The 23,162-nt window shown below is 35.0% G+C and overlaps 2 protein-coding genes across 6 annotated transcripts in view; one reads left to right on the forward strand and one right to left on the reverse strand.

Annotated features, from left to right (window-relative positions):
* Window positions 1-1,018: 1,018 nt before the first annotated feature.
* On the forward strand, window positions 1,019-6,293 carry LOC132913561 (uncharacterized). 2 transcript variants are annotated; one of them, XM_060971990.1, is made up of 7 exons: window positions 1,019-1,124; window positions 1,324-1,564; window positions 1,885-2,011; window positions 2,415-2,512; window positions 4,089-4,308; window positions 4,522-5,089; window positions 5,298-6,293. In XM_060971990.1, the coding sequence occupies exons 2-7, from the start codon at window positions 1,526-1,528 to the stop codon at window positions 5,626-5,628; spliced, it is 1,383 nt and encodes a 460-aa protein (XP_060827973.1). In that variant the 5' UTR covers window positions 1,019-1,124; window positions 1,324-1,525; the 3' UTR covers window positions 5,629-6,293. The 2 variants fall into 2 exon arrangements, with proteins under 2 accessions (XP_060827973.1, XP_060827972.1); XM_060971989.1 differs by having other exon boundaries at window positions 1,053-1,564.
* The window catches only part of LOC132913559 (unconventional myosin-XV), a 62,261-nt gene continuing 45,148 nt past the window's right edge, over window positions 6,050-23,162 (reverse strand). For all 4 annotated transcript variants that reach the window (XM_060971988.1, XM_060971987.1, XM_060971986.1 and 1 more), the window contains 8 exons: window positions 12,545-12,921; window positions 10,831-11,134; window positions 9,764-10,159; window positions 8,444-8,628; window positions 8,201-8,333; window positions 7,913-8,117; window positions 7,710-7,846; window positions 6,050-7,629 (listed from right to left, as the gene is read on the reverse strand). In XM_060971988.1, coding sequence (XP_060827971.1) covers window positions 7,399-7,629; window positions 7,710-7,846; window positions 7,913-8,117; window positions 8,201-8,333; window positions 8,444-8,628; window positions 9,764-10,159; window positions 10,831-11,134; window positions 12,545-12,921 — 1,968 coding nt within the window. In that variant the 3' untranslated portion in view covers window positions 6,050-7,398. The remainder of the gene's footprint in view (window positions 7,630-7,709; window positions 7,847-7,912; window positions 8,118-8,200; window positions 8,334-8,443; window positions 8,629-9,763; window positions 10,160-10,830; window positions 11,135-12,544; window positions 12,922-23,162) is intronic.

A 23,162-nucleotide genomic window follows, 5' to 3' on the forward strand; every position in this document is an offset into this window, starting at 1 on the left:
ATGTTATATGAATCCCTGCTCTTTAAAATATTATTTATCTGTACTTGTATTTATCTCTCCTTAGACGGATATGAATTCATAGGAAATTTCCATACGCAGCCCCGTTTACTCAAAGTATTTTAGCTTCATCGATGTTACATTGTCTTCTCGGCAACTTGCTGCCCGCTCGAGGATCGAAATCAATGAATGCCAACAGCTGGCCGTTCGGATACAATTTCTAATACAATGTATACGAGTCGAGATCGGGAAGACAGAGAATGTGATTCGATTAAAATGTTTTAAAAACTTCTAGAACTTTTTATTCCATACGAGTTCCAGAAAAATTTCACTCTTTAAGAATGACTCTATTTCTGGTGAAATAAATCGTAGTTTTACAGGTGATTCACGATCATTACACGTGACTCAAGAAGAAAATTATGTTACACAAGATTACAAATGAGTAATTCGTCGTACCAAAACGTCGTTGCAATTTATTTACGGTATCCTAAGCTTCATCAACGTCACTGTCACGTTACATTAAATGAATCATTTGGCGTTTTTCATGCATGATCATTTAGTAATTATATTAATACGTAAAGACTAAACTCAAACCGTCTCGATAACAAATTTTATCCTCTGTAGTGAACTACTTCTTTCCAAACACTATCCGTTTTATCCATCTCAAACTTTTTAACGTTGGGGGCTTTCAACAACTCTGTTACTTATCGCGGTTACTTATCAATATTTTTGCTTCGCTACTCATTACAGTATTCGTATATTGAAACGAGAATGTTTTATTAGTTTTATCAATTATAGTAGACAGCAAATAAATAAGGACTGCATTCAAAGAAACGAACGTTCTCTGAAATTTCCCCTATCTTCGCCGGTCGTTGTAACCTTATCAAACCGGTTCAAGGTATTAGCGGTTCGTTAACCATTTCCATGGTATTTATTGCGAAAATTCACACCGTACTGCGCCAATGCACCGTACGATAATAGCATTGTTACCTGCAGTACGCAGACCTTATTACGTGACACTACGTAGCCCGTGCAACTTGAACCACGATCCTCTCTATCTCTTCAGTTGTCGTTCGACGCGCGCCGCGGTTCGTCTTGTAACCCCATCGCTCGAATTTCACTAATGAGTAAGATAACGCGACCTCCCACATGTCCGTTTTACCGATTATTATATTAATACAGTTGATCACGAACTAAATGCTGGGATAGATTTAATCGTTCGCTTCTTTTAAGATCTGATTTGTACTTTTTTTTTAATTTTACAGATGCAGGTAGATTTTATATTTAATAATTTTTAATTTATGATTGTATTCCTTTTTTTGATAGTATACCATTTGTGCAATTCTTCTGAGTCTACTGAATGTGAAATGAACTATTTTTATGCGGGTTGTGATAAGTGAAATTGTATGATGAAGCTTTCTACTCGACGTTGTCCCAAATTCTTGATGACAGTTTGAAAATTGAAATACGTTAACAATGGTTGAATGAACATTGTAAAATTGCGAATTGTTGATAAACAAAGTTAAATATGTGGAATCGCAAGGTATTCATCAGGATTATCGAAGTGGTGCGTAACAATAGAAAAATTGTATATTTATTTTTGTACATATATTTGTTTTGATATTGCAAGCTACTTCAGTTACATATTCATACATGATAATAAACGTTAATGTTTAAACAAAAATTCTAGCACAATTTGCATTTCAATTATATATTAGTAATTGCTCTTATATCAGTGTTCTCACAATACGAGATAAGGATTCCTTTGAATACTCCCACAATCAATTATCTGTAATTGTTCCTGCGAACGGAACTGAACGCTAGATAATTGAATTTTAACTCATTCCTTCTTATTAAATTTTGCAACTATGAACATTCGTGTTGCAGATGCTTTGCCTTGCCTGCGTGGTGGCACTCAGGGTAACTGATGACGAAAGCCGAAGAGTGTTCCATTATTTGAGAAGTCGGAGCAGAGAATGGTCCCTTTTGAATAACGTCACATGGGGTGCCATAGGTTCGAAAATTAATATCTATTACTTTATACTTTTCCTTTTACAAAAGCAAAATTGACCCAAAAGGCATACTAATTTTTATTACTTTCTTGAAACGTTTATCTCTATAGTTTGCATTACGCCATAAATTAGGAGAAGAATATATTTGTACTGCTATCAGTTAGTTTTTCTATCTCTCAGAGTTACAATAAAAATTTTGTAAGCTGTCTAGTAAATATTTATCAAAAATATTTCATTACATAAATACTTTTAAGATTATGGTTGGATAGTACATTATTCTATGTAGATTAATTTGAATGGAAATTTATTTTATGCTTTATAGTAATTGATGTATAAGTACTATAGTATATGTTGGAAAAAGGAATGTAAAACACGCAACAACACACTTTTCTTTTGTTAATCTAGGCGCCGCTCTTGCAACCGCGACTTGTGGTGGTTACATAATAATCACGACAGGTCTTCTTATTGCTGCTGCGACAGGAGAGCTAGATGGTCGAAAGACGGTAATTCTTTCCGCTTTTTTGTAACTTTTTTTCTTTAAACAGTATACGTATATAACACGACGAAACGTTCGATGTAAATTTCCCGAACTTTTAATTCACTTCTTCCTTGACAATTATACAAGTCGACATATTTCCATAATAGTCGTATTGTTTGGACTTTTCAAGGTATTCTTTCTCTTTTACGGAACACTGTCCTTCGACGAGGCTGATTTTATCGCACATTGATGTATCTTTCTTCTTAACCAACACACTGAATGCAGAAATTTAAATGTTTCTTTTAAAAAACAATAATTATAATTGAATTAACTACTGGAACAAATGCAGGATCTTAAATTGTTATTGGGTGTAGTTAATGATTAGAATCGATGGAAAATCATAGAATTTTTTTTACACTCAGTATGTAAAAAAATATTCGTTAAAATTTATTTGTAAGGTCAGGAATTCCAGGAATTAACTTCGACAAGTTTCACCAGTAAAAGTGAGATGAAACAGGTAAAAATTGAAATTACTAGACTCCATCATTGATTCATTATCGAATGATATTAGTAACTGATTGTGGTGTTACCTTTTATTTATTCTCGGATTACGAAAGTTACTCGATTATCAGTACCTTAATGAATTTTTACAAAAATATAAAACATTTCCTGCATGATTTTCGGTAACAGCTTTAAATGCACGAGATAAATACACGAAATACTTTTGCAATTAATACCAACGATAGAGACTATAATAAATTTTCAAAGCAAGATATTCAAGACTCCCACGATATTAATCTTCAGCATGAACGCATTTTCAATATCTTTCCTGGTTGCAAATATTTTCCGGCGGGCACACCTCGTTCATTAGTCAATCATCATTGCATTCGAAGTTACGATGTACAGATCTGTGTTAGCAGAGTTCTTTTTACAAGGTTGCTTTTTTTCATGCTTCTTTCAAGTTATGCAGATGGACTCTTGAAACGAGAAATCGGTTAAATATAGAGCACGCGTTTTAACGATAGCGTGAGAACTGTCGTGTCCAGTTAGCACTGTCATTGAGGGGCAAGGTTAAAAGTATCCTTCGTATGAGCAAGCTACAAGAAGGAGCACGTAACAACATCCTTGTCTTGGTGTATGGCAATTGAGCACGTAATACGTACGCCACTGTAACTTAGTTCTTAGTTAATGACTCATAACTGAGGCTAGGCAGATCCCAATGATTTCCACATGCGAATCTATGCGTTCATTGAGACAGAAATTTGCATTTAAAACAAATTGTTGATATTCTTAATTCTGAGCTGAAATTCTTAGCTGTTTGCTCGTAGATAACATAAATGATGATTTTTATAGAAATGGTTCATTGAAAGACGGTACAATCACTATTGTAAAGAAATCTTGAAAAGGAATACAAATTATCGAATTCTTAATGGTCGTAAACGTGTGAAGGTTGTTTCACATTTACACTTGAATTTTATGTGATGATAGGGGATATGAAAGGTCTCGAGGATTTTAATGAAGATTATGTTAAACAGAGGAAGTCATTAACATTTCATTGTTCTGCTTGATGAGTGTACGAAGATCTTTCTTTTCTATTTAAGGAAATATTCTTCCTTGGACTTGGAGTGATTCTTTTCGGTATCGTGGGCGCTTTATCGTTGGCGTCTATTGAAAACGTCCCTGAGGATTTGATAGACAATGCCGCGGTTTTTGGGGCACTGTGCTTGCTAACAGCGTTAGTTTTCATCGCTGACTTGTTAATGAGCACGCCAAAGAAAAAGGATAAGCATGGCATGACAGAACTTCTGACTGATAAAAGAGGTATCATACATTTTTGTTAAGATATAAAGGGAAGTGTTAAATATAAATTAAGGAGACAATATATAAATTAACAATATATATAATAATATATATAATAATATATATATAAAAATTATGGAGATAATACTTCTTAAAAAATTAGGTTTCCAGAAATTTTATCTTTATTTTTATTCATAATTAAATTGACTTCATTTTTTGATTGATATATGACAGCTAAACGACAAATAACGACGACTCTGGCCAGCGAAAAAGAAACAGAATCTCCAAAAATAAGCAGTCCTCAAGTTTCCAAAAACGACGACAGTGGCACTATAAACGATGGTTTCGAGAAAGTAGATGAAAGACATCAAAAGAGTTCAGGGCAAGAACAGTCTGAAGATCCGCGAAAATGGGAACAAAATCGTTCCTCCAAGCAGCGTTCGAAAGATTCGTATGAAGATGAAGGAACTGGCGACTTCAGTCGAGAATACAGAGAACCAAAAGAATATGCGCAGAATTTTGAAAATGGGAGAGCTCTCCGAGACTCGAAAATGTATCGAGACTCTGAGATGCAAAAAGCTATGAGCAGGGACTCTTATAGAACGGATCATGGAATGGAAGCACCTACTGTGGTTTATAAGGTTCATGATATTTATCAACGTCCAGTGGATGAAATTGACACACCTCGTTTTCCAACCGAAATGAATCATAAAAGTGAACCTATATTCGCGAAGATCGTGAATCCTAGTGTGAAGATTATGAAGGTTGAGCGCGATGTGGACGAAGCTATCGAAGGTTACAGGTAGTTGCACAATGAGCAGTTTATTACTATAATATTAGCTTCGTTAATATCGACGAATTCATTCTTTCGCATTTGCATCAATTCTCATTGACGCATTAATTCCCTATTATATTATAATTATTATTTTCATAATCTCCTATTACCTATTATCATTTTATTATTTTCTTAAATTTCTTTATTTTATTTCTCGGTCTTCTAATATTAATAGATATTCTGACACTAGTCAGTACGACAACGTGCCAGTTCGAATGAAAGGAATGTCGCCAAAAAGTCAGAAAAAAAATCGTGATGTTTCTTTTAATATTCCGCCGCCGCCAAAGGGTTATGGAAAAGAATTCGACCAGAGAAAAGACGAAATGGAAATATTGGAAGAATGCTTTACTTCACTCCGAACAGCGAGCACGGGGACACAGACACTCAACATTCGAACACCTTCGTCACCTACTGATCCTGGATATGTTAAACATACCGCCAGTAATTGGCCTCATGAAACGAAAATTAAAACACCTGGTTCGAGTCCAAGTCGCTCGAAGAATTGACATATAACGCATAAAAAGTTATTAACTTGTTGCTTTATGATTTCTTAATGACTTCGTGTGACTGAATGATTGCTTGAGAAATAAATTTAAAAAGCTTTCTCGTAAGGCAACAGGTTATATGATTATAAGTAGATTAGAAAGGGTCTTAGGTAGAATAATTTAGAATGATATGCATATCAAAACACAGAGTGCAAAATCAATTTCTCTTTACTTCTATCTGAGTATTTCTCTGTGTAATTTCCTCATATTTAATAAAATAATACTAATTTCTTCAATTTCTCTAATTTCAAAAATATGATTTATTAATTTGATTTATTAATACGTCATTATTATTATCATTACCTACTGCCTTTTTATATGTTTTTATATATATGTTTTTGAAATGGAAAGGAGAAAAGGTAACTTGAGAGGCATACAACTATTTTCGTATAAGTAGAAATTTTTAATATAAAGTTTTAACATCTCCGTTCACATCGATACGCATACGTACAATTATTAATAATAATGTCTCCTTGTGATAAACATGTAACCGCAGTTTGTTAGTCTCCATCAGAACGTACTCGTTAAAGATATTAGCATTTAATTGGATTTACATTAACTTTTACGTGTACCGTATCGTTTCTTTTTCTTACGCTTTTTATATAAATAAATCGATCCTATTCAACATTCGAAACATGTCATTTATTTTCCTTATTATTCAAGGTGATCGGCAATTTCTTCGATTATTAAAAAAACGAGAAGAAAATTGCCCTCATTGAAACTGAAAGAAAAAGAAACCAACCGGAAGACGCAGCAGCCATCGAGAGTATCGACGTGTCCTGCCATCGAATCCTATTAAAAAGCTTCTAGCTAGCCATGTATCGACATATTTCATTTTACAGAACCGTCGTCCTCTCGTTGTAGTTCTCTCTTTCTCTAGACGTTTCTAAACGCGTATTTACAGAGTTGAGAATAATTGCTTAGACACTTGAGCATTCGTTCCTCTTCTTCGTCTTTTTCCTCTTTTCAACGGTATGTATAAAATTAATTCTCCTTAACGAAGAAGATTATCAGACATTCTCATTCTTAAGACTGTTGTGTAACTAGATAGTCTTATTATTTTATGAAACGATAGTTTGAACATTGCAATGTTGTTGAGTTGGTATCTTTATAGTGCGTTTAATCCAACGCGACATTCTCGATCATCTACTTTCCCTTTGCATCGATGTATGAACTTGACTTATTTTTTAAGTTTGTTACATTTTGGTGTACTCGTCGAAGTTTATAGAAAGGTATTTCTTAAAACGAGGAAGAAACATGATAAATATCTTGTCATGATTTGAGAAATAGTTACGATAATTTTATCCGTAATAGTATTACCAGATGAGATGTGTTTCAATTCTGTTCGTTTCTCGCTCCTAACTAGACATATTTACAAGTCAAAAGATTCTCAAACTATATTTTTCATTTAGTTTGCGTGTTATAAAATCTCTTACAAAATCTTAACCAAATCTTCTGCTCTTTGAATAAATAAATAACGAAAGAATAAACATAATTTTACTGACAATTCTTTGAAACTTTCGAACTTTATGAGCACTTTACGATATATTGGACTTCTTTTTCTTTGATGAAATTTCCTTCAAAGATGTCTTCCTTTATCATGATGGAATCGTTTCTCTTAAATATGTATTTACAGCGTTTCTTATCCGATTAAACAATACAAAAAGATTGTACGCCTCTAAAATGTTAATCTATATGATTACTATAAGTTCAAAGTGCAGATGGAGAATTTTATCTCATGCCAAACCCAATGCTAGCACCTTGAGCATTGGTGGCTCGTTGTTCCATGGTGATGTATTGTCTAATTAGTCGTGAAATTTCATGGGCTTGTTCAGTCTGAAGTCGTGTGATGCGTTGTTGCATTAAATTACCGCATTTCATGTCAAGGTACAGAGTTCCTTCTTCGGATTTTACTTTCCTCGTGGATATTACCTCGGAATAGGGGTAGTGGTACAGGGTCTCCTAAAAATTTGGCGTCGGTTTAATTGAATTATCTATTGCTTTTTTACATAGAGACAGAAAACGGGGATTGAATTACTTACATGTGTGATTAAATCAATAAAATGCACTCCATGCCTGTTGAGCGCCAAAATATGATCACCACCCTTCTCTTTTCCTTCAGGCACCCTCTTCACAGCGAAGAAACTAGACCCGAATAATGGCCACTTCCATAAAATTTCTAAAAATAAAGTTAAACATTATTTTCATGATATAAATATTCGCTAATAAGAACTGAAACACGTACCAAGCACCTGTGCTTTACAAGCAGCAACTGTATTGTGTTGCACATTGTTCCATGCTTGTTGGACCATATTTGACCACTGTTGTGGTCGTGGTTCTCTCAAACTGAGCACTGGTTTTGGTAATAAATATTTAATTTCTTTCGTTGTTGGTTCGTGAGTCATATCTGCTGCCCTATGTAAAAGAGCAGCTATTTGAGCCATATCGAACTAGAAAGAAAATATATTAATTAAAAACTCCAAATAATGTCAATATACTATTTACATAAAATACCAAAGATAGAAAGACTTACTATGACTTCTTGAGGTAAATGTTCACCAGGTAAAACTAGTAGAAGACCTTCCAAGTAATCTGGAGCAATCTGATTGAACACGACTTCTATATACAATGGAGCATCCAGTCTGAGGGGATAATACCATACAGATCTAGATTGAAAAAGATTATATTATTTTTTGTTCTCTTATTTGCACTGCTTTCATGAGAATCGATAGATTTCTTTTTAGATAAGTCCTTTTATCAATGGAAAGATATATACCTGCAGAATATTAAGTAGAAGACTTGATGATTTTTATGTAGCTCCGTAGTTACGTCTAGTACGTATTCATCTCTGGCTAAAGGCATCGTAAACGCATCACCATCAACAATGCAGTATAACGAGAATTCATCCATTTCATGAGGGTTTCTTACAGATATGATATTGCACATCTCCTCGATAACATCCTGCCAAATAGATAAGTTGTTAACAAATTATTAAGAATTAGTCATTACACCTGTGTTATCATATATTTAACAATATATTGCAATTTGACATTTGTTAACTAGGATTTATTAAAATATCCACAGTCCTAAACTCAAAGTGCTCTTAAATAAATCAATAACAATTTGACTTTTGCAATTTATTATTATATATGTTATTATATTATACAGGAGACATTTTCATTGATTTTGTTTTCTCTTCAATGATATACCATTAATTTTATGTTTCTTATATTAAATAATTTAATTTATATTAAATAAATTTTACGAATATGTATTATAGAATGGTTTACTGAGATTTGAATTTGAATCTTGGCGCGCATTAGCCGGCATTCGGAGCGTAGTAGCGTCGATAAATTGGGAGTGTTACGAAAAGTGAAAAATTGATAAGAATGTCATTAGAAATTCGGTAAGCTTTCTCATTTAGTTTATGTTAACTAACTAATTATGGTTATTATTATTTGTAAGTAAAGTTGTAAAGTATGTTGCATAATTGGTGAAATTTTTACGACTCTGTAACGATTACGTCAATTTGTAAGGTTACATACTACCAAATTGGGTTGCTTGTAGCTTGAAATTAATTGTACTATTATTCTACGCATTAATAATTAATTATCTACGAATATGTGTACATAATCTTGTACTATAACGTTAATGTGAAGGTTTTAACCTATATTTCATATATATCATACTATATATGTCATACCATACATAATCTTATTCACTCTAATGACTATATATCGGCACAAATACATTTTTTTTTTAATTTTATTAAGTATTTTACATGTTATTGTTTGATTATTAGTAATATTTTTAATAGAACCTATGTCACAACTTAATTTTATAATTTTTGATATTATTTTATTTAATTGCCATGTACTTGTGTTATAAATTGTTGTTTCTTTGTTATCTTTATATGTAAATGTTTAAAGAATCTCCTGCAAATTATATTGCAATTATTTTGTTTGTCAGCACTTAGCTACTAACAGTCTTATAATACAATAGATAATCCAATAGATTTTCTAATTTGTTTCGTATATTGCTTGCATCTATCCTGATCCTTTGTCCAATTAGATAATTTGGAGAAAACTAAACTTACCTGTACTACAGTTGTACATTTGGTGTTGATAACTCTTTCTGTTCCACCTGGTAGTCTGTAAATCTGTCTCTTAGCATTTCTACCTGCACTAATTGCCATAATTTCATCCACGCTTGGCACGTTTTTCCTTCCTCCATATTTAACTGTCTTCCTGAGATTTTGTAAACACACTGTGGCTGTACCATGGTAAGCTCTCCTCTTATCATAAGCTGCAGTTTCCAGATATTTGGTTAAATAAGGCCTCAGACCATCACTGCAAGTGAAGTAAGCAGCAACAATGCTAAAAATCCTCCAACCGCGTTGACAACTATCTGGATTTGGGCTCTTATTGTTTGTAGTCTGTTTCATCAATTGACAGTAAACTTCATCACGAAGTAATTCATACTTATGACAATGCTGTAATTAGATTGAAAGTGGTGAGAATGACGTCCTTAGATGTTGAACTAAGATTTTTCTCAGTAGTTTATGGAGAAAGAAAGTGATGATTTCACTCTTTGCAATTATTTTAGAATATTAAGGCATATTATAAGTATCATTTTCTAAATGTAAGACTTTTTAAAAATATATGAAAATAAACTAGCGATATAAAATTTATCTTCCTGCTCTTAATAAATTTATTACTTTAGTGATGAAGGATTGTTAGATATCCTTACAAGGCAGTACAATATTTTTGATAATAATAAGACTGAAAAATGAAATGAAGTTTGCATGCATCATTTGATGAAAGTATTTCAAACGTTCTCCTTGGAGAATACATTATGTAGATATATTCATCTAGGAGAAATCTTTAATGAAAAGAAGTAGCAAGTAAAAGGAAATTCAAATCCTTCAGCACTAAAAGTAGGCTGTCAAATTATTATCCTTCATCATTAAATCCTTGACCCTGATACAAATTATTTCAGCAAATTTCACTATATTTCTTCATATAATTGGATATAACAATGTCATTGTACAGAATATTTAAATTTTTTATCATTTCAGCTTATTTCATACAAACTAGGAATATAAAAGACATAGGATTGTTTTCTGAAAGATTGTTAGTTCAGAAGAGAAATATTGTTACTTACCATTAGAATGGTGTAAACACATTTTACTTCACTAGTATCTGGAGGCAAAGGTTGATCACCCATGTACCTCATCAGACACAAAAAGCATTCCACTGCCAAGGCACTTAAATCTGCATCAAGTCTCAAAAGACTCTGTTCTATTGGCACAGGAGAGTATTTTACAAGATCCACTTGTTCCTTCCAAGTCCATTCCGCACCATCCTGTTGGCCTTTATTCTTTTTATTCTTCTTTTTACTCTTCAAAGATTCGATCACTTTAAGAGATCCACTTATAGATCCATCTGCTGTCTTCAACATCTCAAACCTATAAAATTAAATATTTTGTTAAAACTTTTGTTTATTAAAACTCTGCTTGTTATTATAGGAAGTTGTAACCGCGGGAAGCGATTGTTAGAATTAATTTATCGAAGGAACGGGACTCGGGGGTGACGTAAGTAATAGCCTTCCAAAACGGAAGACATCTCGTTGGAGGAGTACGTGGCCGTAAAGGAGATTTCCATTGCAGGATGTTGCTACAGAGACAGAGGAAAAAGTCCCGTTCAGAGTACTGGCCGGGTGGCCGTCACTTGTCAAAGTCATGTTTAGGAAGTCTACACTCTAGTTAGGCGTTTTAATGATTCCCCTTCGACTTGGTTGAAGGTTGATCTTTCTGTTGGTTATTGTTTTTCGCCGATTCTTTTCTCGTTTTACTTTGATACCTCGTTACAAATGTGTTTCCTCTGTAAAACCATGGTTGAATATTTCTTTCTAAATCTCTATGAATAATGAATACCGCACAATGAATAGTGAAAACTCCTAATTAATTTTAATTAGTTGTACACGTTGGTACAGTTAGTCGGTCACTGAATAGCAAAGACAATTAAGATACATTTGCAATGTCAATTCTCACTTCTTTTAGAATTTTATACATTTAATTAGAATTTAATACTGTAACCTTACGTACATAATTTTTAGAAATCTATTCATTAGTGATTCTATTAAATTCCATCTAGATCTTTCTTCTTCGACATAAGTTTCTTCAATAAGATCGAATTGGTAGTAACTAGAAAATTTGATAGAAAATTCTATGTGAAACAAATATATCGAAGTTTCCTCGTCAAGTTAGGAAGCACTTTGAAACGGTAACTCGCGAATCACGGAATAATGCCAAAAGAAGACGAGCTGTACTCGTTAGCCGCGCGTTCACCAAGATGGTCGATGTTACTCTGAGAACTGCAGTGCGTTATGCTTTCTCAACACGGCTAGCTCTTGTTTCTTGCGTAAGAGCGACCAATTAGTCTTTAACATTAATTTCTCCTTTATTGCGATGCCTCGTTTTGGTAAAAGTGTTCTTTTTCAGAGCAAGGATTTGTTTCTTATTGGGAGATATATTTTTTGGTACTTACTGATCCAAGTCTAGAGTGTACAGCGTGCAACATGTTGCGAAAGAAAATACATTACAATCTTCATTTTTAGCATCACTAGTGAAATAGGATTATTAAAATCTTATTCTACAAAAATAGAAGCTTTAATGTATTTTCTAAATTCGATTAAAAGTGAGATATTAGAAAAATGAAGTATAATGATGAAAAAGTTTATACACCTATTTATTAATGCAAGAGTTTTCGAATTTTATATTTGCCATCTATTTGAGAAAAATATATTATCGCATAAAACGAACTGTAATAAAAATAAATTGTATAACATTATGAATTGGAATAAGTAGAATACTAACTTCTCTGTGCTTTGTCTAAAGTTGAGCATGGCGTACTGCAACAGAGAGTGTTTTCCGTCGTTGACAACCGGCCCGCTTTCATAGATGCCATCTTCTTGCAATCTGCCGTTGTCTTCCGGTTGACGCCATTCCTGATTTGGGCTAAGTCGCTGGTTCTGCTGGTTTTTCTGATGATTCGTCTGGTTTGTCGCCGACACGTGGTTCGGCACACGACCGGCAGACACGTGGTTCTCGTGATTCGAGATAACATGATTAGGCTGACTATGGGATTGAACGTGATTCGACGTACTGTGATTCGCCTGTGACTGGATCGATTTCGTGATCTGAGACACGTGATTCTCATGATGGTTCGGCTTATGCAGCGGCTTCTGATCCACCTGTAATCGTAACGTACCATTTTATTTAATTATTATTATCATTCAGTTCTCAATTTACTTGATTTTGGAAGCTTGAGTTTTCCATTATTAGGATATTCTGAATTGAAATTTTGATTCTGGAGTCCTCAAGTAATTTAGTAATGTAAAATTTTATTTTATTAATACATTTATTTTTGTTTACTTTAATATTGAATACTGAGAGATAATTGTATTATTTATTGACCATAATTCTTTTTGGGATCAGTTATAACATCCAGGAACTGTAGAATTTTTGTTCAGAGATTTTAAATCAGAGCGCAACCTAGATCGCGAAAGTCACGAATATCTACTTTGATTATTATTATTCTTAATTATATATTTAATCTACTGCGAAATCTATCAAGTATTTATAGCTGGGAAAGTTGGTCTTTAAGCGAATAGTGACATCATTTATTCTAATACACCAAATTAAACTTTCACATGATTTTCAGGGGGGGGGGGATTGTCGATCTAGAGCGGAGGAAATCGTTACACTTTAAATAAAAAAAGAGAAAAAAGACGATAATTACGAACTGGATAGAGTTTCATAAATCACCAATAAAAATTATACAAATATCGTCGATTAAACTACTACTTTTCACTTCCCGTATAAAGGGACCCGTTCTTTATGTACCATGTTGGTCAGAGGTCGGGATTTTGTTTCGTGAACGAGTGTCTTCCGTTTTTTTATCACAATCAAAAGATCAAAAAATCACGTTCGGGTGTGTAAACTTCCTGTGTAAAAACCTCGTGGGCGTCACGTCGCCCTGGTTTCGCGAGTGATTTACACGACAGTTTCTCGACCTTTTCTATTATTCATTTTCTCTTTCGGCTTGCATTTCCTGCATTTCACCGACATAGTCGCGGGTATCTCGGATCCATCGATCGATCTCGCGAATGAGAAAACGAGTTTCCTTGCACGCCAGTCAGAATCATTATAAGAATTCAAAGAATGCATTATGGTGTCTAGAAGTCTCGTAGAATATTCTTCTTTAGAATATTCCGTTTTCTCTTTAAAAGAAAAAGAAAAAAAGAAAAGTAGTAGAACGCATATATTGGAAGTTTTTTTTACTTTCGGCTATGAGCAGAAAATAATATGTATCTGTTTAATTAAATATGACTGATTATATATGACCGCTCCTAAGATTGTGGATCGTAATGTAAATATATTCAATAAGCTTCTCTGCTAATTTATTTCTTTTTTATTCAATCGAATGGCTATTAATCGAATGGATGAATGAAACATACAAATTAATAATTCGTGAACGATTTACGACCGACTTCTCCCGCGTGTTACATCCGCATAACTGGTTTCTTAGACGATGTAGAAACTAGATTCTGTATAAAGTTATTTAATTACTAAATGATCATGAATGATAGTTTAGTTGGATTCTATAGAAGAAAATCGATAGCATCCGGTATATGCGTTTTACACTTTTCCGACGCTGGTAATGTCGTGAAAGTCGAAGTGTATAGCTCCGTATGATTGCCATTATTATTTCCACAGCTGACATATATTTAGTAAATTGTGATTTCTTTCGTCTGAAACTGTAATTTTTCCACAGTGCCATTGCAGGGATGATATTGCAATAACGTAATTCTCAATTTGCCATAATTTTCAATATAATAAGTAGCTATTACCCGAAAAATAATAGAACATATAGTGCATTGTCAATTTTCATGTCTACTGTAATTCTTTCCTCTGAGTGTAAATTGTTTTAGAAAAAGAGTTAATAGTAGTTCATTTTTCTATTAGATTTTTAAAAATATTAAGTTCATAAAATATTTCTCGTAGTTTAATCCCACTTAATTTCGTGTCAATAACAAGATGACTATTGTAACTATGTATTTTGTAATTTTTAGCAGTATTGATTGCATCTAATGATATTCTTTTGTTAGAGAAAGAGACTATGTTCTATGTTCAATTTTCTGAACTAGTAGAAAGATATAAATTCCAAATATTTTTGGATCTTTCTACACATTTTCCTAAGGAAGTCGTAACGTAGCACCCGATATATCGATAGCTGATACCCTGCTGGTAAAACCTGAATGTACCTGAGCGAGTGAGATAAGCAGATGTTGACCCTGACCCACATAATCGTTAATGTATCCAAGTACGATGGTAAACGTGAGCATTCATAGTTACTGTAATGGTATTAATAAGAATAACCATCCACTTGATTCTCTCCGGCCTGTTTATGAAATAAATTGCTTTACAACTCTATCAGAGATTCTCGTGTATAATTTTTCAAACGTATGTAGGTGAACGTTTCATTTTCCATGCTGAAAAATTATTCTGCATTTCCTCTCGAGATTGATATCAATTTTTTTTTTTCTTCTCGTCTATCTACTAATTCAAATAAGACATCGACCAAATATCAGGCAATATTGAGATGTAAACTTAGAACTCCTGCCACGAAATGAAATATGCACGATGTTTTAGGCGTCATAAAGCCTCGATTCGTTGTTCGTTAACCTTAATTGCTGAACGAAGGATACCTTCTGAGGTGGCATCATTAATTCTCTTTAAACTTTTTAATGATCACGCTCGTTACACTCAACGCAGCCTTCAATTACGGTAACTTTACCACCGGCAGCATTTTACTAATATCTTGGCACAGTATCGATGTAAACAGGGTCGATTATGCGAGTACTCCACGAATGCAATCTCCTGCATTCCTTTTCGGTACTTTATATCGTCCGCCTAACGGTAAAAGCTTTTTCACCTCTGACAATTTCTCGCCTTTGGAAATTGCTTCGACATCCGAACCACTTCGCATCTCTCCGTTTCGGTGGTGAACAATTTTCATTGAAAATTGATTTTCATACATTATAGAATCATGAAACGAGCCGTTGTCATCAAGGACAACGCTGTTCCCGATTAATAGCAAAAGGAATTCTTTATTGCTCGTAAAACATACAAGTTAATGATCCTGTTCCTCTCGGTGCCTTTTCTCGGCGAGCATAAATCATTTCGAAGGAAAACTGTATTTAATGACGGACGTCGATCGTTGGAATACTAAATTACGTACTATCAAGCGTCGAAGGGTGTTAGCAAAATCGTTTCTCGATCAGTCACCGAGGAAACAATAATTAAGTGCCGTAGTTAAGAGATAATATCATTGGTTTAACGTTGCTAGTAGCTTTTCATGGATATCTGTTACCCGACGTTTTTGCTATTTAAATTTTTTCTCTAATAATATTTTCTCTAATTAAAATATGTTACGCATACTTGGTAAAAATTGTAGATCTCAGATAATGAATGCTTGTGTACGCTTGTTTGATAGATATTACATAATTAAAATAGTTCTGATCTCTTCCTGTGTTATATAATTTGGTAGGAGTCGTTGTCCGGCTAATAATTGACTCGAAGTATGTTAACTAGTAACAAAAGCGCCGCGAAATGCTCGTTGTACGCAACATAATAAAAGAGCATCATTAAACGAAATACCCAATTTGCAACTAATTAGTTGTGCAGTTCTTGCGCCGCAAAAAGTTGGTAGAATAGCAAGTGCTGTTTTTAAGATATTCTATATAAGGAGGAATCGATGCTATATAAATGCCGTGCTCACCTCGTTTAAATGATTTATCATTTTTATCAGCACATTTAGTCGTATTAAAATATGCGAAAATGATGAAAGAGTAAAAAGCATACGATCGTTGATATGCGAGTATTGAATTTCACTGGGAATCGAGTAAGATTTACGGAGTATTTATTAATCGAGGACAAGAATCTTATCGGGATCGTGACCTGGTAGCTCTTGACCTTCTCGTCGAGTTTCTTCAAGGTCTCTTGTATCGTGGTGAGGGTCTTGTCGCTTGACTTCTCCTCCACTTGCGTCTCGTTCTGCGTCCTCAGCTCTTCGAATCTCTTCAAGATTTCCCTGACACTCAGTTTGCTTCCATCCGCATTTTCTTCCGTGATCGTTTCCATTTTCGAAACCTTCCGTTCCCCGTTCACTCGACCGACGATCTGATCGCTATCGTAGAAATCCTGGATCAGTTCGTTCATTTGAATATCCTCCGCGTTTTGATTCTGTCTAGCCGGAGATTGAGCTCGATATTTCATCTCGATATTGTCGTTATTATTTCTCAATGGACCAGACGGACTCGAGTTTCTCGAATTCCTTAACAGGCAACCCTCTTCAAGCCTCAATTGCTCGATCGTCGGTTGAGGACGATCGGAATTGCTCGAGTTTATCGAATTAACCGTTGCTGTTATGGGGTTTAGAAAAGGCTTCTGATCCAACTTGGACACATCGATCCTTGGTATATTCTCATACTCGAATTTTTGTTGATTCACTCCTTTGGAATCTTTCTTAGTCGATTCTATGATTCTCGAAATCTGTTTAACATTATTCTTGTTCACGTCTAAATGACCAGAGTCTGGAGACGCCTTCTTATCTTCCTGCTTCTTCTTTCTTTTACATTCGTCTTTCGCGAAAAATTTAATGAACCTGTTTCTCTGCTCGCCCTTTGGCCCCTTTTCACGGTTGGAAGCCTTCTCTAAAAACGCTCCGGAGTCGTCTGTTTGTCCGTACTCGTCGCTGCTTAAATCCGACTCCGAGGACTTCACTAAGAGGCTGTCTGGAGAGTTGGTTTTTCGATCTTCGTCGGAGAAATTCTTGTGATCGAACTTTCCGACGAGATTGCTTATACTTTTTCTCCGAGGACCTAGCTTCGAGTCGTGATCCTCGTAGTGTTTCCTATAATCTTCGTCCACGCGAGAAAACGAGTATTCTGACGATTTCTTGTCGATCTTCGTGTCTCGTCGATAATCCACGTTCTTCCCATTCTCACTCGTTTCCAGTTTACGCAGAAATTCGGATCTTCTCACGATTCTTTGAACGTTATTGAAGGGTTTAGGTTCGATTTTCTTGGTCTCGTTCTCAGAGATTTCTGAAGGATCGACGAACTGAGAGAGAATCTCTGGCCGATGTTTTGGCTTCTTCCTCAGGGTTGTTGGCAGCTCTGCCCAGTTGCTGGACAGTCTTTTAGAGAAGATCCCTTCGGTATCGGAAACCTCTCTCTCCATTTTGGTCAGTTGATGATGGATACTTTGTTCGTTGACTTGGTTGAATACATCTGAATCTGTTTAGTCGACATATGAGTTAACCATCTTCTTTTTTTCTTTTCAATAATCACGAATTTTGTTCAGGAAGATGGTTCCATGAATGTTCAAGCGTTAAGCTGATTATTAAATACTTGGAATTGGTTCTTGAATGTACCGTGCACTGTCTACTGTTTAAAAATTGAGTTGTTCAAAATTTATAGTAAGCCTAGAGTATGTGTTATGTAAATTGAAATACTTTGTAAGACGAAGCCTAAGCTTGCATTCCACCGCTGTTTAAATTAATATTCTTTTATCATAAAGAAATATACTACTCGTTGGAAATTATTTGGGCTAAAAGGATTCAGGATTCAAAGGCTGATAAATGATCTTAAGTGACCTAATCTTTCTTTGGTCTTGATGTCACAGAAATAACTGCTGACATAAGCGTCTTTTCTCGTGCCGGTTACAGTGCAATAGAATTTCAGACGACACCGCAATTCGAAATATCGTGTTACGAGCAAAGTCAATGAAGGAATACTTTCCAGCTCGGTTTCTGCGTAGTACAGGCCATCGAGCACGACGAATGCATAGAAATTACATTTCGTAGAATATAATTGACCTTGATTCCCCGAACCAAAGATCTTTTACGCATGGCGACCGTGAACTTTCTTCGGCCACCACTTAGAAGACCTCTAATACTAATTAACAAGAGAAAAGGAAACCCTGTGAAACGAATAAGATATCAAAAATGGAGAAATTCGAGCATAAGATATACATTAAACATCGCTAAGCTTCGGTAATATTTTTCCTCGTGTGAAATTATTAATAACATTAAAAAAATCACGGCGGTATAGCAATTAAATTTCAAATAGAAAGGGGGAAGAAATCATGTTCGAGAAACGTACGTAAATACCCGTAAGATAGAACCGAATAAATTATCACGTGGGATGCCTAAAAAAATTAACGAGACGATAATAACGAGACGGTGCTTTTCCTTCGATAACGAAGCCGAATTTGCTTCAAAAAATCGCAGAATTGCCCTCGTTACGGCACGCAATGCCGAATGTGGATCACGGAAGAAGGACCTTCTTCAGGGCCTCGTGAGAAGATCGGCGAAGAAGCTTGTCGTGAGACCGAAGAACAATGTGCACTTTTCATTGTAATTATTTCGCGCTAACAAACTCTCCTTCGCTCCAACAACGAATGAGAAAGGCTTCTGCTTTCTTGGATACCTTACTTCTCCTACCTATTAAAAAGGGTTGTCTTCGCTTTTCATGAAAACTCGCTTTCCCCATTAGCGGTGGATAAAGTAAATAGAAATTTAGTAAATAATTCGTAAATATATTCATTTTCTAGAACATTGCATCTCTTTAAGTAGATATTACAAGAAGATTCTTAAATAATGTACATTGGAAGCACAACTGACTACATAAAAATTCAATTTCTATGCCACGCGCTACTATGGATTTGAAATCAGTCGGGATATTTTAAAGAATGTCCACCTGTCCTCTTTAGCATCTAAGAATCTGTAATGTCGAACCGAGAGGGGGAGAGGATGCAGAGATTTAGAACCCAGATTCAAATGGAAGGCTAGTCGGAACTCGATGGTCAAGGAAAAAGTAGGAAACGGAATCCAGTCATTCTTAGTCAGTATGTCACTATACTAATGGAGTGAGCATCTTCTGACCTACAAAACGTCTATCGTTTTACTTTAATCCAATCGTGAACGTGCAGATGAAAGAGCATAAATGACACGATCAAAGTTAATTCATCTTTGCGCTGTAACTTCGTCCTGTATATCTCTAGAGGATTATTTAAAATTATAATTTTAGCCTTGAATGGTACTTGTCATGTTCCTTTATCTGTTTCATCGTTCGTGTTTCAACGTTTCGCGATGGTTTTCGAATCATACATCGAAGACAAGGATATTTGTCTCCTGGAATAATTTATTTGCGTTTTATGGAACCTGTTTCCAAAGGGGTAATAATTTTTTAGAATTAAATTCGAGTATCTCTCGCGTAGCAACTATTTTCGTAGATGATCATCGATGAAAAATGTGCTTTCAAGGATACCGAATTAATGAAGTTTTTTTCTCCTTCGGCAACAGAAGAGGATATTTCTGGATAGTCGTTCCGCAAAAGGATACAGAACAATCGGCGAAGAAACAGCTAATTAGCATTGTGTTGTTCTGCTCTGTTGCATGGCTCTAATTAAATGACAAGCACTATGCTTTTACACAGACCATGTTTCAGTTAACAGGCGTTTGTACAAAAATTATGCTCTCAAAAAGTACTGCCTGATTAAGATATATGATTAATTCGATTAATCGAATATTAATAACAATTATACGATACTATAATACTAATAAAGCTGATATAATATTTCTTAGATTCTCAAAGATTTAGATCAAATTAATAATATCGTAAGTAAAATTAGTAAGAAATCTAGATTTTACAATAAATATTTTATTAAAATTGTTGTGTAGTATAATTTTTTCGCAACAGAAATAATTTAATAATGTCCATTAATTTATATTATTTTTCGGGACGATGCGGTGTTGAAACAAGCTTATAGTTAATCAATGACTATTATTCCCAGCTCGATTAGAGATCGATATCTCGGATGGAGGCTAGTTTGGTATGCCGGTAGCGACTACGCAACTATCTACGGAACGCGTAAACTTGCGTATAGGAGGATCGTTAACGATCTCGTATGAGGTTGCTAGGCTTGCGTAAGGAAGATCACGATCATATGCCTATTTTTCTTTTCCCGTGGTCGCTTCTTCATCGAGAAACACCGATAGAAAATAGACAATACAGACAGTCCTTTGTAATTTCGCATATAGACATCGTCTATACTTGGAGGCTAATTCCAGATGATTTTCGAAATGTCTGTTTGTAACAGAGTTGTTATTAATTTACAAAGATTGAACAGACTGGTTTCGTAGTTAAAAAACTTAGTTGTAATATGAATGAATTTCATTATCAATTTACGATAACTGAAAAGATGGGTTTCATTTTTTTTAAGATTTCGTTACAAGGTAAGTAGATATTCATCCGCAGATAGAGTTTTATCTGTTCTTCAGAATTATAAAAAATAATTGTGTATATCTTTCGATAAATTTCCTCGATTTCTTCATCGAACTGAATCCACTTTCGCCGCTTAGCGGTGCAAAATAGAGGATCCCTGTGGAGCGATTAAAGCGAACTTTCGATTCCTTGACGAGTCAAGTATGACAGATCGCGAGTAACTTCAACGAAATATCTTTACTTTTTCATCTGTACATATGATCCTACAACTGTTCCCTTAATTTCCCCTTTTTTGTAGTCATTTCAGCAAAACAGTTTCTCGCAGCGAAATCTCAGTCCAATAAAAACAAGCCTACTTATTAATCTCAGATGAAAATTACATACTACGAAAATACCGAATGATCGTCCGCAAAAACGGCTTCATTAACAGTGCCACAAAAACCACATGTATTATGATGACCTACTTCGAAACATTTCGAGTCATCGATCCGATGGATTTTTGAATCAATTTCGAATCAATCTCGACCTCGCCCAGTTGTGATTATCGTAACTGTCGCGTCATCTCTTGTTTTGCCATCGTGGGATATAGTCAGGTGAACGCGTGGAATGTTTGCGCGAGGTCGTAATGAATATTTTAAGAAAACACAGGGCCCGCCTCATCCCGCGAGCAAATAATTATCGAAGGTGTGCTATGTATTCTTGGGAACGAGCGGGGAATAATTTCTTAATGGTACGAAAGGTATGTTGCGGCTGCGAGTCGAGGTAAACAACGATTGCCAGTCGTAATTGAGCCTTGGCGACACGAATACCGAGATTTCGCCATGACACTGGGGCAAGCGAAACCGATCTATTGCGACACGATGGCGATCGAGATCGAGACCGTTATCTTCGCGGTGCTCGCGAGGCCGAAGCTTCGTCTGACGCGTGACATTGCTCGGAAACAGGGTGTAGCCTTCCTTACCCGTATCGCCATCGATAGTCGTTCATGTCGAATGTTGCAGAATTTCTTTATATTTTACTCTTCCTCTGTGTTTTTGTTTATTTTATTTACGATTAAGGAAGATTCTTCGGTTATTTTCGTTTTTGCTTATTTAATTGTACATATTTGCAAGAATATTCTGTGTCAGTTTCATCAGAGAATTCTGAAAATTGAAGGAGTTATTAACGTCATTAATTCCAGCAATACCATTATAAACATTCATACGTTTCAATATTTTCTAAGCTATATTTATACGGTGATAATTTACATTCATTTGATGGCAATTTTTATTCCAGATGGAAGATGGCTCCTTCTTACAAATTAAGGAACAGATGTTCTATACGGTGTTTTGGAGCGTATTTTTTTTATTCGTGTCATGCACTATTAATTATAAGACCACCTGCTGATTTCACGCTACCGTACAGTTATACTATTATACAACCGTGTATATGGAGCCTGATTTTGAGGATGATACACAGTATCGTGATAATTCTCTGTAATCGAATGACTACAGCAAAGAGCTGCATTAAACGTGGGTATCTTTAATGAGTTTCTCGATTTACGAGTGGAGTGCGATTGTATATAACGAACAATATACCTGTCATTTGCTAAGCAGCGTGAAAATGGGACGAATTTAATATTTTGTGGTAAAATAGCAACGAGTTCCACAAAACTGATTAACTTTACAAAAGCAGATAAAAGATATTTAAAAGATTCTCATTTCTACAAAAGCATAACTCGAATCGCTCGAAGAAAGCAAGATACTATTTTTCAGTGAAGACTGACGTAAAAGAGGGTAATTTTTTACAATTATGAAAGGAGGTAGAGGTAATTTGAATATTCAGGAAGCGTCGATATTAATGTACTTTTTTTCTGAAACTTGCAAATCGCCGCAACGATTTTAACGTATACAAGAAAACAAACGGAGGAAGAAACGCGTGTTACGTAAAATACCAGAAGTTGGAATGATTAATGCAAACAAAACTACGCAAATGGAGAAAAAAGTTGCGATGTGCGTTTAAACGGACGTCGTCGGGACAAGAAATGGACTGTGTTGATTTGACAGACTCGATTGGCAAGCGTTTCCTTCTTTCTTTTACCGTCACACTTAACGCGGCACATTCGTAGAATTCTCCTGTTAGTTACGCAACACGTTTCTTCG

This window comes from Bombus pascuorum, chromosome 13 (genome assembly GCF_905332965.1).
Source record: "Bombus pascuorum chromosome 13, iyBomPasc1.1, whole genome shotgun sequence".
Classification (NCBI taxonomy): Eukaryota; Metazoa; Arthropoda; class Insecta; order Hymenoptera; family Apidae; genus Bombus; species Bombus pascuorum.